At 33.7% G+C, this 15,952-nt stretch overlaps 1 protein-coding gene across 1 annotated transcript in view; it reads left to right on the top strand.

The window, feature by feature from the left end:
• PPP2R5A (protein phosphatase 2 regulatory subunit B'alpha) overlaps positions 1-15,952 on the top strand; it is a 64,422-nt gene that overhangs the window by 28,948 nt on the left and 19,522 nt on the right. The window contains exons 2-3 of the mRNA XM_007096166.2: positions 2,825-3,021; positions 6,065-6,166. Of these exons, the coding sequence (XP_007096228.2) occupies positions 2,825-3,021; positions 6,065-6,166 (299 nt within the window). The remainder of the gene's footprint in view (positions 1-2,824; positions 3,022-6,064; positions 6,167-15,952) is intronic.

Raw genomic sequence — 15,952 nt, 5'->3', positions numbered from 1 at the left:
TTTCTAATGTTTGGGAAGATCCAGATGTGACCTATCCCGTCTAAGCATTAGGTAATGCTGAGATAAAATACTGGAGAAGAAAAAATAAATTTAAATCTTTAAGTTAAGAAATGGATTACTGAATGGAGAAGCTATGAAAAACACCAATTTTTCTGTAGAGAAGACTCTTATGAGTTAGGTGCCCAGAAAATGAAACTTCTTTTTGTAACATATTCCTGAATCTACTACTATTTACCAGTCCTAAAAATCATTTGTGTCTTCTAACATGTTAGCCAGAGGCTTCTCCTTTTTTATTCCAACTTTGAAATATATTCACTCAACTTCATGATCATTATCTCGTTTAATCCATTTAAATCACCATCAAGGTAGGTTGTTGATAAAAATGGTCATTACTATAAATTCTTAAGCTTAGACATGATGTAATAATTTATTGATACCACTTTTGATATCCAGCAGAAATTTTGAACTTAATTCTGTAGCCTGTTTTTCAGTGCATAGTCTTTATTCCGCAAATTTAAGAGTTTTTTTCAAGCATCAAATATATGTTTGTTGACTTCTTATATACCCTACACTATGATATAAAAGAAAAAGAAAACTTGTTCAGTGAATGATCCTTGCCTTTATGGAACCTGAAATCTTTTGGTGGGTGATAAAAGAAATACTCATTAAATACAGACTTAAACGTAATGCATACTCAACTATATGATTGAGACTGAGTACTGTAGATGTTCAGAGAAGGGAGGGATCACTGTGTTCTGACCTACTTACTACCTAAGGGAAATTTTGTGGAGAATGTGAGATTTAATCTTGGAGGGTGAGTGAAACATAGGGGAGGAAATCTGGTAAGGTATATCAGGTAGGGAAGAGTTTGAGCAGACACATGGCCTTTGAGGAACAAGAAAGGCAGTGATTTCATGTTGAGTTGGTAGTGGGAGGAAAAGGAGAATTAGTTAGGGCTGGACCACATAGTGAAATGGGATATTGTATGAGTTTTTGTATTAAAAGGAAAAAATAGCTTAAAAATATTTTAAAAACTCTGTCAGAACTGAGTTAGCTTGTAAAGGTATGACACCTATTTCCCTATATTCCCCATCAGTATAATGGGGAATCTTTATGTATAATCTTTATGTATAATTATACATAAAGATCTAATATATGTTATAATAAAGATATAAAGTGGGGCACCTGGGTGGCTCAGTCGGTTGAGCGTCCAACTTCAGCTCAGGTCATGATCTCATAGTTCGTGAGTTTGGGCCCCACGTCGGGCTCTGTGCTGGCATCTCAGAGCCTGGAGCCTGCTTCAGACTCTGTGTCTCCCTCTCTCTCTGCCCTCCCCCAGTTGCGCTCTGTCTCTCTCTGCCTCTCAAAAATAAATAAAAATAATTAAAAAAAAATAAAAACAGATATAAAGTTATACAATGAGGATATAGATATCTTTACAAATAGATAAAGGTATTACTGAGAAACTGAAAAAACGTATGGGGATTTCCTGTACAGTATGAGTTGAGAAGGATTCTTACAGCTCAAATAATCACCCCTTCCCTAGTGTGTAACACATACCCAATCTAACAAGTTTAGCGTAATTGGGAAGCTCACAAAAAGCAGAGGTATTATTCATCTTCTACTTTTTCAAATTAAGTATATTAAGTAGGTGCATATGAGGTTTTTTTTTTAAATTTAATCCCCCTAATTAAGAAACTTAAATAATTGAGCTAATTGAAGGTCCTTGTTTACAGATGTGAAAGTTCCGAATTGAAATTTTGTTGTTTTTTGAATGTTGGAAACAAAAGGATTTAATACATATGTTAGACTCAAATCAATATAATGTGTCCATAGTTTTGTAAATAAGTGGAAAGTAAAACAAGAAACATTTACTGAATGCCTATTGTGTGCCAGATACTGTGCTAGATATAAGAGGTGGTGGGGTGTGGAGAGAGGGACAGACAGAGATAGAGATAAAAATAACACTTGTTTCCCGTCTTTGGGGGCCTTGCAGTCTAGGAATGTTGTACATGTAAAACATAATTGCCACATAGAACAAAAAATGTTACAGTAGAGATACACACCTAAGATACATTTGGGTAAAAGGGGATTAACCAGTTTAGCTTTAGTGTCCTAGAGTTTCTGAGGGGAATATGTTTCTGCTGAAACTTAATAAATGGGGAGGGTTCCCAGGGTGGGAATGTGGGAAAAGAACATTCCAGGCAAAGGAAATTGTAAAATCTCACAGGTCGAGGGAATATGGTTTAACCACAGGGTTACATGCTGCAAAGTGTTGAGAGTTGATTGTTGACAACAGGCAGCTGAATTTTGTACACAAGTTTGAGTTTCAATTTGTAATTTTTGGAGAATCATTGAAAAGTATTGAGTGTGATCAGATTGATTTTCTGTTTAGCACAATTTTTAGCTTTTGAGGTAGTTTAGAAGGTAAATCAGGAGTTGTAGTAGTTATGGGACCAGGCAAGAGGAGTAGTTAGGATATCATTGCTGTAATTTAGATGATGGATGATGAGGATAATTAAAATGGCAGTGAGAATGACCAAAAAAAGGGTAGATTCCAGATATGTTAAACAGAATCAATAACATATAATGGTTGATTATGGATAGTAAGAGAGGAAGAAAAGTCCATTGTGGATCCTGGTTTCTGGCATGAATGATGAGATTAGATGGGTGCATTTCTCATGATTTTTTTTTTTCCTCACTAGATTCTTGAGAGAAGTTTTTTTATTTTATGTGTGTGAATAGCATCTATAAAATTAATAAGCTTATTAAAGGTCATTTCTGAGTAGGTTATTTCTAAGTTTTTCTTTATTTTTATTTATAGATGCCACTTCCAATGAACAACAAGAGCTTTTCTGTCAGAAGTTGCAGCAGTGTTGTATACTGTTTGATTTCATGGACTCTGTTTCAGACTTGAAGAGCAAAGAAATTAAAAGGGCAACACTGAATGAACTGGTTGAGTATGTTTCAACTAATCGTGGTGTAATTGTTGAATCAGCGTATTCTGATATAGTAAAAATGGTAAGCCTTCTAGACTTAAGTTCCTCAGATTTCTATAAATTCAAGTAAGATCTGAGGTGTAATTATGAATTACTGAGACTGATTTTTAATAAATATACAATCAGTGTACTCAATGTTTTTTAAATAGTCCATTTGAAAGATTATCCATTCATTCCACTGATGCTGTCTTATAATAGTTCAATGGCTGGTGGCTGTCATATTGCATAGTGCAGATCCAGAGCTTAGGAGAAACATGTAGGCTTAAGATTATACAGATTGATAGGTGATTAATGTCATAGAGCTGAATTGTCACTAAGGGAGAATGTCTAAAGTGCAGAGAGAGAAGACCAATGAAAAACTATGGGACTCCACATTTCAGCAGGGTAGGTAAAGGAGTCAGGTCTTAAAAAATGTATTTATTTAGACTATTTTAATATATTTATAGATTCTATAGCACTTGAATTTTAATAAAAACTCAGGACCTTTAAAAAGGTAAATAACATAAGTTTATGAAGTCTCTGTGAAAAATAGATTACTGCCAACTTTATTAAGGTAAGGTTGTTTAGGATACTAATAATTCAACCTTATTCTCCATCAAACAGTAAAGTTTGTTTAGGATTTGCGATTTTTGTATTTTGGTGCATAGTACCAAAATACAAAAAATTTAGTCGGAGTAATTAGAGAATCACTGAATACATAATTGAAGCTTAGATGTTACCAGGGTATAGAAGGTTATAACAAGTATAATTTGTAGTTGTCTTCATTTCCTTCCCCTTGGCTAATACATGTTCTGGGGGAAGAACAAAATGTGTAGGAAAGTTTAATTTGGCCCCGTTATACTAGTTGAATTTTTTTTCATCGCATTTGCACCAGAAAATTTGGGATGATTTTTTTGTTTTTTTTTTTTCAAAAATGAAAAACCTTAAAGAAGTTTTTTTTTTAATGTTTTTATTTTTTATTTTATTTTTAAAATATAATTTATTGTCAAATTGGCTTACATCCAACACCCAGTGCTCCTTAAAGAAGTTTTAAAAGATTAGCTATACAAGGAACATTAATCAAAATGCAGTTTGCTTCCTAGACTCTCAGTAGACTGTAAAAATTAAGTGACAGTTTGAAAACAGAAGTATTAAATACTGATAAACTCATTTTGTTTTGTGTTTTGTGTTTATCATTTAAAATATGTTCAGGGGAAAAAACAGTATTTCCATTTTACTGATTGGTAAATCAGATGGTTTGTATTCAGGAATTTTAAAAATCCTGGAAAAAGGTACTTTATTTTAATCTCTGTAAAGTTACTGACTTGGGTGCCTGCTAGGTCAGTTGGTAGAGCATGCAACTTTTGATCTTGGGGTTGTGAGTTTGAGCCCCATGTTGGGTATAAAGATTACCTAAAGTTATTGACTTGAATATTGAAGGTATTCAAATATTTAGATATCAGAAGTACTCAAATGTTTGAGTCAGTTTATTCTATACTAACAAATTCTGGGATTTAATTTCTTTCTCCAAGAAAAAAGGTGTGTGTGTTTTTCTTTCTTTCTTTTTTTGTTGTTTTTTTTTTTAACTTCTGGGTACTTAATTTCTAGACAAGCGTGACGCCAACTCATGCTGTTGGCCCTATAAAGCTCTTACGTATATTTGTTATATATAGTTAATTTTATTGGTGGCACAACAAAGTTAACTTTTTCTTTTACTGCCAATAATAAGTATGATCTCAAAGGCAAATTATGCCCTCTGAATGGGATATATTTCCTTTTCATGTTTTATTTGTGACTTTATGCCATTCTTTGTGAAATTGATATCTGTCAAACTATTTATTCTGCCCTCATGTACTGGCTTTGAGTTCTAGCAGATCAAATTCTAGGTTATTACTTTCTAAGTCTTAAGGTTATAGTAATTGACTGTAAGCAGTTATTTGGCTGACCATAGATGCCACTTCATAAGAATAGTTGGAAATTTGCACCACCTATGACCTCTTGTCTCATCCTTTATTCCCCAGATAGTTTATTTCAGGTGACCAACTTCTTAACGGTATGGCCTTAAGTGTTTGCTAAATAAACCATGTGGTTTCTCAGTTGTTCATCATTCTTCAAAGATTAGCACCACAGTCTAACCTTTGCTAAAGAACAAAGATGTGTTAGTTTACCTTGGTGCTAAGACAGTGTGAATGATGAAATTTTAAATATTGTATTTCATTGAATCTGAAATGAAGAGTCAGCATCCTGATTTTAGAGAGATTAATATGTTTAAAAAAAAAAAAGGCTCAGGGGCACCTGGGTGGCTAAGTTGGTTAAGTGTACAACTTCAGCTCAGGTCATGATCTCATGGTTTGTGAGTTCGAGCCCCGCATAATGCTCTCTGCTGACAGTGCAGTGCCTGCTTGGGATTCTCTGTCGCTCTCTTTCTGCCCCTCCCCAGCTTGTGCTCTCTCTCTCTCTCTCAAAAATAAATAAACATTAAAAAATAAAAATTAAAAAGGCTCAGAATAGATGAAATACATTAAATCACCAGTGGGATATTATAAACTATGTCCCTAATAGCACTGAGGGTATTCTGCCCTCCTACCCCTCTTCCTTAGTGTTGTGTGTATGTATAAGAATGGAGATCTTTTATCAAACTCTTTTGGATTGTAAGGTAAGTAAATGGCTGGATTAGAATATAGAGGGAATTGTAGAAAGATGAAAAGGATCAAGTTAGGGATAGGTAGACTTAGGAACTTCATGGTTTTCTCCCCAGAATTCCCTTCCTCCCTTTTTATTTTTTTTTTTATTTTTTTTTATTTTCCATTTAAGCAAAACTTGGGAAAGAACAACTTGTAATTTAAGAAAGAGGAATCCAGAGGTAATCTGTAATCTTTAGTAGGTTGGCATTTGAAGAAGTCATAGTTATGGGATAGAAAAAAGAGAAACAAATACCTGACTTCTTCATATCTTGATGAGGTTTACAGGTTTTGAACTAGGCTTATAGTCACAACTTTTTTCTTAAGGTTATCTTTAAAATATTTCATTTTACATTGTTTAGTTGTACAACAAAGAGTATAAATCTAAATTCGTTTTCTTTACAGATCAGTGCTAACATCTTCCGTACTCTTCCTCCAAGTGATAATCCAGATTTTGATCCAGAAGAGGATGAACCCACGCTTGAGGCCTCTTGGCCTCACATACAAGTATGAAACATAATTATATATTGACAGTTTTTACATTTATGATATTCTGCTGAAATCATGGTTGTTCTCTTTTAGATCTGAGTGTCTATGTAAAACATTTGACTTTTAGTATGTTTGCTCATCATTTTCTTTTCCCCAAAATACTGTATTTCACTTTTTTTGAGGTAAAATACACTTAACATTTATCATTTAAACCATTTTAAAGTGTACTACTCGTGGCATTAACTACATTCATAGTGCTGTGCAGCCATTACCACTGTCTAGTTCTAGAACTTTTTTATCACCCCAAATGGAAACCCCATTCACATTAGCAGTCACTTCCCATTCCCCTATTCTCACAGTTCCTGACAACTCCTAATCTACCTTCTGTCTTTATGGCTTTACCTGTTCTGAATATTTAATATAAATGAAATCGTATCATATATGGCCTTCTGTGTCTGGATTCTTTTATTTAACGTAGTATTTTTAAGGTTCATCAGTGTTGTTGCCTATGTCCATACCTCATTCTTTTTAATGACTGAATGATATTTCATTTTCTGGATATACCATATTTTGTTTATCCATTAATCAATTGATGGGTGTTTTGGCTTATTGTAATGAGAAGTGTTATGAACATTCACGTACAAATTTTTGTTTTAACATGTTTCCCATAAATTTTGATAAGTTATGTTTTTGTTTTCATTCACCTCAAAATAAATTCTAATTTTCCTGTGATTTCTTCTATATTACTAAGGAATGTGTTTACTTGTTACATATCTGTGATTGCCATATTTCTTTCTGTTACTGATTTCTAATTATTTCATGGTAGTTGGAGAATATACTTTGAATGTTTTTAATGCTTTTAAGTTTATTGAAACTTGTATTAGAGCCTCACATACAGTATATTCTGGAGAATGTTTCATGTGTGCTTGAGAAGAATGTATTCTGTTGTTGGATAGAGCATTCTGTAGAAATCTGTTAGGTCTAATTGGTTTATAATGTGATTCAAGTCCTCTTTTTCTTTTTTAATCTTTTATTCTACTCATTATTGAAAGTAAGATACAAAGTTTCTAACTTATTGTTGAATTTTATATTTCTCTCTTTAGTTCTGTCAGGTTTTGCTTCATGTATTTCAGGGCCCTGTTATTAGCTGCTTATGTTTATAATTGTTATATCTTTTGTATGTATTGTCCTTATTATAACTCTAGATGGTTTCTTAAATTTATTTGTCTGTTATTAGTGTAGGCACTCCAGCTCTCTTTTGGTTACTGTTTGCATGATATATCTTCTCCAGTCCTTTTCCTTTTAATCAGTTGGAACATGTTTTTGTAATCAGTTGTGACGGTCTTTGCCTTTTGACTGGAGTGTTTAATCCATTTACAGTTAATATAATTGCAGATAAGGTAGGATTTACATCTGCCATTTTGCTATTTCTATATGTTGTATGCCTTTTTGTTTCTCTACTCTCCATTACTGCCTTTTATATTAAATAGGTATTTGCTAGGGTACCATTTTAATTCCCTTGTTTTTTTACCTGTATTTTTTATTTTCTTAGTAGTTACCCTGAGGATTACAATTAGCATCTTAAAACAATCTGTTTTGGTTGAATACCACTAATTTCAGTAGTGTATAAAATTTTGGTCCAATATACCTCCATTCCCTCCCCCATCTCCTTTGTGGTATTATTTGTGGTATTGTCATACAAATTAGATCTTTACACATGCCCACCAATACAATTTTGTAATTATTGCTTTATGTGATTGTCTTGTAGAGCAGTAGAATAAATGAGTTATAAATAAAATTCATTTATGCTTTTATGTATGTATAGTTGACCCTTGAACAACATGAGTTTAAACTGCATGAGTCTGCTTATGTGCAGATTTTTTTGATACCGTACAGTACTGTAAATGTATCTCTTCTTTACAATATTAAAAAAAATTTTAATTCCAGTATACTTAACCTACAGTGTTATATTAGTTTTTGGCATACAGTATAGTGATTCAACAGTTCTGTGCCTTACACAGTGCTCACTGTGATAAGTTTACTCTTAATCCCCTTCACCTGTTTCACCCATCCCCCCCCCCCCCCCCATCCACCTCCCCTCTGGCAACCATCAGCTTGTTCTCAATAGTTAAGATCTGTCTTTTGGTTTGTCTCTTATTTTCTTTGTTCTGTTGTTTTGTTTCTTAAATTTCACATGTGAATGAAATTTTATGGTATTTGTCTTTCTCTACTTACTTCATTTAGCATTATACTCTCTAGATCCATTCATGTTGTTGCGAATGGCAAGATTTCATTCTTTTTTATATATTTTGTATATTCCATCGTGTATATATACCACATCTTCTTCATCCATATTCTGTATTCATTTATCAGTGGACACTTGGGCTGCTTCCATAATTTGGCTATTCTAAATAATGCTGCGATAAACATAGGAGTGCCTGTATCTTTTCAAATTAGTGTCTTCCTATTCTTTGGGTAAAAATACCCAGTAGTACAATTACCAGATTGTAGGGTAGTTCTATTTTTAATTTTTTAAGGAACTTCCATACTGTTTTCCATAGTGACTGCACCAGTTTGCACTCTCCCTTATGATATTCTTAACATTTTTTCTCCAGCTTACTTAAGTTTTAAGAATACAGTATATAATATTTATAACATACAAAATACATGTTAATCAGTTCTGTTACCAGTAAGGCTTGCTGTCAGCAGTAGGCTATTAGTAGCTAAATTTAGGGGGAGTCCAGAGTTACATGTGGATTTTTGACTGAGTCGGGGTGGGGAGGGTCAGTGCCCTTAACCCCTGCATTCCTCAGGGTTCACCTGTACTTAGCTTTACCTGTGCTGTTTATTTCTTCTTGTGGATATCCTTTCATTTCTTCCTGAGGGGTTCCCTTTAGTATTTCTTGTAGAGCGGGTCTGTTAGTGAATTCTCTCAGTGTTTGTTTATCTGGGAATGTTTTAATTTCCCCTTCATTTTTGAAGGAGAGTTTTGCTGGATATAGAATTCTTGGCTTAACTACCCTTTTCCTTCAACACTTAGAAGATGTCATCCCACGGGTCTTCTGGTGTCCCTTGTTTTCTGATGACAAGTCAGTTGTTATTTAGGACTTCATATGTGTGATGTTATTTTTTTCTTGATGCTTTGAATATTTTCTGTTTTTAATTTCTGTCACTTTTGATTATGATTTGTGTAGATGTGGATCTCTTTGGCTCTATTCTACTTGGAGTTCATTGAGCTCCAATAAGAGTTTTTGTGTAATTAATATTTTTCATCAAGTTTGAGTTGGTTTTAGCTATTACCTCTTCAGATATTTTTTCTTCCTCTTTCTCCTCTCTGAGACTCCCAATATGTGTGTGTATGTTGGTATGACTGAAGGTGTCCCTCAGATCTCTGAAGCTCTGTTCCTTTTTTGTTCATTCTTTTTTCTTTCTGCCCCTCAAACTGAATAATCTCTACTGATCTACCATCACATTCACTTATTCTTATGCAGCTCAAATTGTTTTGGGTTGTTTTTATGGGTCAGCAAGTTCACCAAGTTCACTTTGACATTTCAGAAGTCTCTCTCTGGAGCATGTCTTTTTAGTTGAGACTGAGAAAGGGATAGTCTTCTTGACCTAAATGCCATTGTGTGACAGTTCACTCCTCAGAGTCATTGGGAAATTGGTAGTAAAAACTTATTATGTAGGCAGGATCAGTTCTTCCATTAAACCTTCCCTGTTTCTGTCCAGCTCTAACTACGTCATTTAAACATCCCCTCAAATATGTGGCTTTAATATAATGTCATCTAGAGTTCACTCAGTAAAATCACATTGACACTACCTCAGTTGATACTTTAGTACTAGAACTCTTTAGAATAGGATTCAGGGTAGATTATCTTACAATACTTACAAACTGTTAACAAAGATTCCATTATAGCCATAAACTATACTCATGTGTTTAGTGTTTCTTTTGCACATGTTTTTATATATCTAGTCTTTATAATCATTTATTTTTGTTCCCCCAAATGTCTCATTAAAATATTCTGAGAATATTCAGATGCACTTTCTTACTTTTTAAAATAAGCAAGGCTCTGAGGGAGAAAGTAAAAGTTCAAAGGATTCTTGCCTAATGCCTCAGATAATGTTTATATTTTAAAAATAATATTAATGACCTGAAATCTGCAGGCAAGCACAGTGATGGGTTTTTCTAGAGAATTTAATGTATGTGTCTACATATGATCAATGGTACTCATTTATAAGACTGCTGATCATGATTAGCTAATTAGAGCAATACCAATGACTACTGAGCACTTACCATGTTTCAGAGATAGTGGCAACTGCTTTATATACCCATCTTATCTAATCCTTTTGGTAACACCATAATATTGTTCATTTTATAGATAAGCTTAGATGAAGCTAGAAGAGATTAAGAATCCTGCCCAAGTTTATAAAAATAGTAAGTGGCAGAATTAGGTTTATAACTGAAGTATTACTCCAAAGTACTTGCTCTTAATTTTTAAAAGCTTTACTGCCTCTCCTAAATATAGTCTATGGCCCTAAAATAAATACATACCAATTTTTAATGAGGTTTAATTCATACCTTTTTAGCTTCATTATAACACCAGTAAAACAGATCTTCCAAATAATTCAACTGGCCATTCTTTTTCTTTTTTAGCCCTCATAAGTGAGTTTTTAAAGGTGTAATTATACAGGTACAGATATGCCTTGGTTAAAGGTAACAAAAGTTTAGATATACAAATTCTAACAAGTAAGAGAATTATTATCATTACAAAGCATGGTAAATCGAAATGATTCTGGTGACAGACCTCTACTTAAATCTGAGTTTTGATACTTTTCTACCTATATGACCTTAGTTAGGCTGCTTAACTCTTTTGCCTCCTCCTTTATGAAACTGGGATAAATAAGGATTCTTTAAGGATTGAATGGGATAATGTTTGTACAGAACCTAGCACAGTTTTTTAAACTATATGTTTTTCTTTTCTCTCCCCTTGTTTTCTTAAAAGATAATTACTTTTGGTATGTGGGAAGAAGTATATTTTTGCTCTTATTGTTGCCTTTATGCTGATAACCTTTATATGATACCCTGGGTTCTTTCTCTTGTAGCTAGTTTATTGGTTTCCTAGAATTAACAATACTGAAATTATTAAGTAGTCTCTTCCCTAACTTCCATTCTTCTCTAGCATATAACATAAAGTAATATCCTTTTACTTTCACAGTAAATACTTGCATAACAATTCAAAGCTTCTACTTTCCATACACTCTTCTCCATCCTCTCCCCCAACTTTATATTTTTATTATTGTATAATACCTATGTGGTTAGAACATGTAACTAATTGTATATTACTATTCTGTCACTTTTATGCCCATTGCTTGTTCTTAGCTCTACAGGTAAAATATTTAATCTTACCATCGATCCTTATGTCAAAGTTCCCCTGATCATTTCTTGATAATTTGGAGCTTGTTTTTTTTTTTTTTAAGTAATCTCTACATCCACCGTGGGGCTCAAACTCATGACCTCAAGATCAAGAGTCACGTGCTCTTCTGACTGAGCCAACCAGGCGCCCCTGGAGCTCATTCTTTAGTAGAGGAACTCATGGGAATATTATTCCTTGAGTTTTTGTATGTACAATAGCAGTTTGTAGATTTTCTTTTTAAAGACCAATGTGATTTAAAATCCTTGATTCATCTTCTTTCCCTAGGTACCTTAAATATGTTATTCCATTATCTTCTGATTTTCTTTGCCTTTATAAAGACGTGGTTTTTGGCCTGGATGTCTGTAAAGCATGTTGTCCCTTTAATGGCCAAGTGCTTTACTGGTTATACATAAGTGTTTATTTTTCTAGATAAATTTTCTCATTTGAATAGTATTCTTTCACCAATTTCTGAAGTTTCTTCAGTAATGGTTTTTAGTATTTATTTTGTTGTACTGCTTTTTTTTTTTCTTCTCTGGGGATGCCAGCTTTTCATATGTTGGTTCTTCTTATCTTTCTGTGTCCCTTACTTTCTCTTAAAATATTGGATTTTTAAAATCTCATTTTTTTATTCTGTTGGATTGTTTTTCATCTTTCTTATTACCATTCTCTTTTTCCTTTACTCTAGTTGAAAGGTGGATAGACAGTGAATATTTAGTTTTGCCAGCTTCAGTATTAGAGACAGACAAGAGGAAGGGAATGGATATTATATTAGCCAACCAACAATGCTTGCTACAGGCTAGAACCATTGGAGTGAAGAGTGTCTTAAGTAAAAGGAAAAATGATATATATTTAATGACAATAGGATGGATAATCAGCAACATTAGCTATTTTCTGTATAGTTCTTGGAAGGTAGAGAGGAATCTTGCTTTTATATATGGGTGCTAGCTTTTCCTATTACATTGCTTATTTTTATTTTGCCAGGACTTATATTTTTTAGTGGTCATTCCATTTTATTTATTTTTATTTTGTTTGTTTATTTATTTATTTTCTAATGTTTGTTTATTTTTGAAAGAGACAGAGACAGAGCACAAGCAGGGGAGGGGCAGAGAGAGAGGGAGACAGTATCTGAAGCAGACTCCAGGCTCCAAGCTGTCAGCACAGAGCCTGATGCGGGGTTCTAACTCACAAACCGTGAGATCATGACCTGAGCCAAAGTCGGATGCTCACCTGACTGAGCCACTCAGGTGCCCCATTTTATTTTTATTTTAAAAGAAAAGAGAAAAAAAATTACATTCTACATGATTTGTGACATTTTAAGCAATAGTCTGCTTCATTTATTTATTTTGTCTAGCACACATATATCTAAATAAAATGGAAAAGGAATCCTAGGATTAGCAAACGTTGATTAAAAATTTTAAGATTTATAAGTCAGATGCCCAACCGACTGAGCCAACTAGGTGCCCCTTTAATCATCTTTTTTTAGGGTGGAATATTAAAGCTGCTCTGATAAATGACATTGTAAAAAGTTGTAGTACTGAGGAAATTTGCTCATTGAAAGTTTTTTGTTCATAACATACTTTGAATCAACTCACCAGGAATTTTTTGTTTTATACTAGAAGTTTACATTTTATTTATTATTTTTACTTAGTTTTTGAGAGAGAGGGAGGGAGCACAGGCAGAGGGGGAGGGAGAAGATCTCAAGCAGGCTTCATGCCCAGACATGGGGCTTGATTTCACACTGTAAGATCATGCATGACCTGAGCCAAAAATCAAGACTCGGATGCTTAACTGACCGAGCCATCCAGGCGCCCCAGAAGTTTACATCTTACATTTAGCTTATCAGATACTTGATTTCATAAATCAATTTGATAGGATGTAAAATAAGCATTATATTTAGTTAATGAAAAGGAATAATCACAAGTAATTTCAACACCTTTCAAGTTTTTATTTCCCCAACCCTGTTCATGAATTTCCTAAAAATGTGCTAATTTATCATTTTTGTCTTTTTACTCTTTTTCCATACTGTAATGGAAATACTAATGAGCATTGGAATAATGGAATAAATTAAATAAACAAAGAAGAAAGGAACAAAAGAACTGTTTCACTATTGGGGGATTGATCATATCTTTTAATTTATAAAATGTAGTATTATATGGCAACTACTCATTAACAGTTATAAATTATTTTTATTTTCTTTCCTAAGTATTTTGTATTTATTGAGGACCAACAAGATTATAATTTTCTGTGTGCTGACTTCTAGGTAATTAGGGATGCTTCGCTGCTATAGTAGCCTGGAATACAGGCAGATCATGCAGTATTTTAATTTTCTTGTATCAGTTATTTCTTTAGTGGCACAGATACTTAAGATGTAATTATTGGGGTACTGACTATAACATAGACCTTTTTAGGGATAACCTGTATTTTAGGGACCAGAAGCTCTTCTTTGTGATCTTTATCATTAGAAATTTAAATTAGAAACCTCCACATTTTACAGCCTACACCTTCACATCCAAATAGCTCTTGGTCACATTCACTGTTCAGTCACTTAATACAAAATATCTCATTTAGTTCAGTGTATGTTGAGTCTTACATGAATTCTTTCATATATTAAATCCACTTTACAACCCATTTAAATTAGTTTCCTCTTAAGAGAGTTTGGAAAACGTTGGGCCATATTCCTTGAAGACAGTCTTTTGTGTATTTACAGTTTGTGAAAGTCTCTTCTCAGTCTTTTGCCTCTCTGGGCCAAACATTTCCAGTCCTCTTAGCTTTGTGTATAGATCTCATTTTCAGATACTTGAATCATCTCTGCTGTTTTTGCTGTACCTTTTTCTAAAATCTTTTATTGCTGAAGATCAGAATTTTATATATTTTAACTAAACCTTAGTAAAGATACGGTCATTATGGAGTAGAATGGTAAGATTACCCTTTTTAGTTAACTGTTTACATTTTTTACTTACTTTTTGGGTATTTTTTGGATCATAGAAGTAGGAACGTATGTGAAGTTTGCCATTTTACTAGAAAAATTAATGCATTGCTCAAGTATCTATTGTTATTTGCAGCACTATTTCTTAGATTCTTGGAGCAAATTATTTTTTCATATATAAGAACATAGAAAAACTCCAGTATTTATACAAAAATATATTGTCTCTGAACAACTGTGATTTTTATTCATTCAGGAAATATTTTCCAGGCATTGCTCTACATATTGGGGGTAATGTATTGAACCAGTAAGCAAAATCCTTTATAGTCTAGTGGAAACGATTAAATAATAATACTATGTCAAGGTGTAATAAATACAAGAAAAAAGTAATGCAGGATAAAGGGTTTAGAAAGAGTGACAGTGGGGACAGGGTACAATTTTATAGAAGGATAGTCTTAATGGCCATCTTGAAGATTGTCAGCTCTGTAGATCACTAGCAGTTCTTTTACTTCGGTTTCACATTACTCAACATGTGTTTAGATAACCTTTTGTTATTGTCTCTTCGCTGTTGCTAAGTTGGCTGCATAATAGCAGTTTGCTGCTATCTTAACTGGTCCCTTAATATTCACTGTGTCAGGTAAATGGCGGAGATGAAAACTCTGTAAGAAATGCTAATGTGTATCTGTGATAGGCACAGGTTTCAAATGAATGTGTGATTTAGAGGATTCAGCTGGATGTCATGCAAATCTCCCAAAAGATACATAATTACTCCTAGTAGTATTAAGCCTTAAGCCCTGTATATCTGATGTAGATCTTAAGAGGTAGAGTATATAGGCTAATGCATGCTGTACTTGACTCCTGTTTAACCTGGTCTCACCTCACCACAAATCTTAACTTCCACTTAACTAGGGATCTTCATAAAGGTTCTGAGTCTCTGATTCCATACCCATCAACCCATACCCTATATCTCGTGCTCAAGACATGTCCTACCTTTCTATAAAAGCCCTTCTTTTTCTTTTTGGCGTATCCAAAGTCAGATCAAATGTAGGGCCCAAGTTGCATTTTCCTCCTGCTGATTTTATTTTTCCTGCTGACTTTATTCCACAGTGCTATTGCCCTTTTCTAAATGTCTCCTCCACTCATAGTCTGTGCCATATAATTTTTACATATATACCATTTTATATGTTTAATTTTGTCTCACCTCCCTAACAAGTGAATAAGCTTTTTGGGGCTGTACAGTGCCTAATAACATTCCCACTGTATGTAGCTAAAAGGAAAACTTGTTTCCTCTACCCATAACACTTTTGACACCAAATGTGTGGATTTTCTGCACCAAGAAATTCTCCACTTCTCTGTGGATACCAACTGGGTGTCCTATAATTTATTCATTTCTGACACTGATGACCCAGAGTTACCACAGATACCACAGGTTAAGGGCTCAGTCCCATGGGGCCACACCCCATTTCA

The sequence above is a fragment of the Panthera tigris genome, chromosome F3 (assembly GCF_018350195.1).
Source record: "Panthera tigris isolate Pti1 chromosome F3, P.tigris_Pti1_mat1.1, whole genome shotgun sequence".
Taxonomy (NCBI): domain Eukaryota; kingdom Metazoa; phylum Chordata; class Mammalia; order Carnivora; family Felidae; genus Panthera; species Panthera tigris.
The sequence above is the reverse complement of the archived record's forward strand: the minus strand, read 5'-3'. Positions and strand labels throughout refer to the sequence as shown.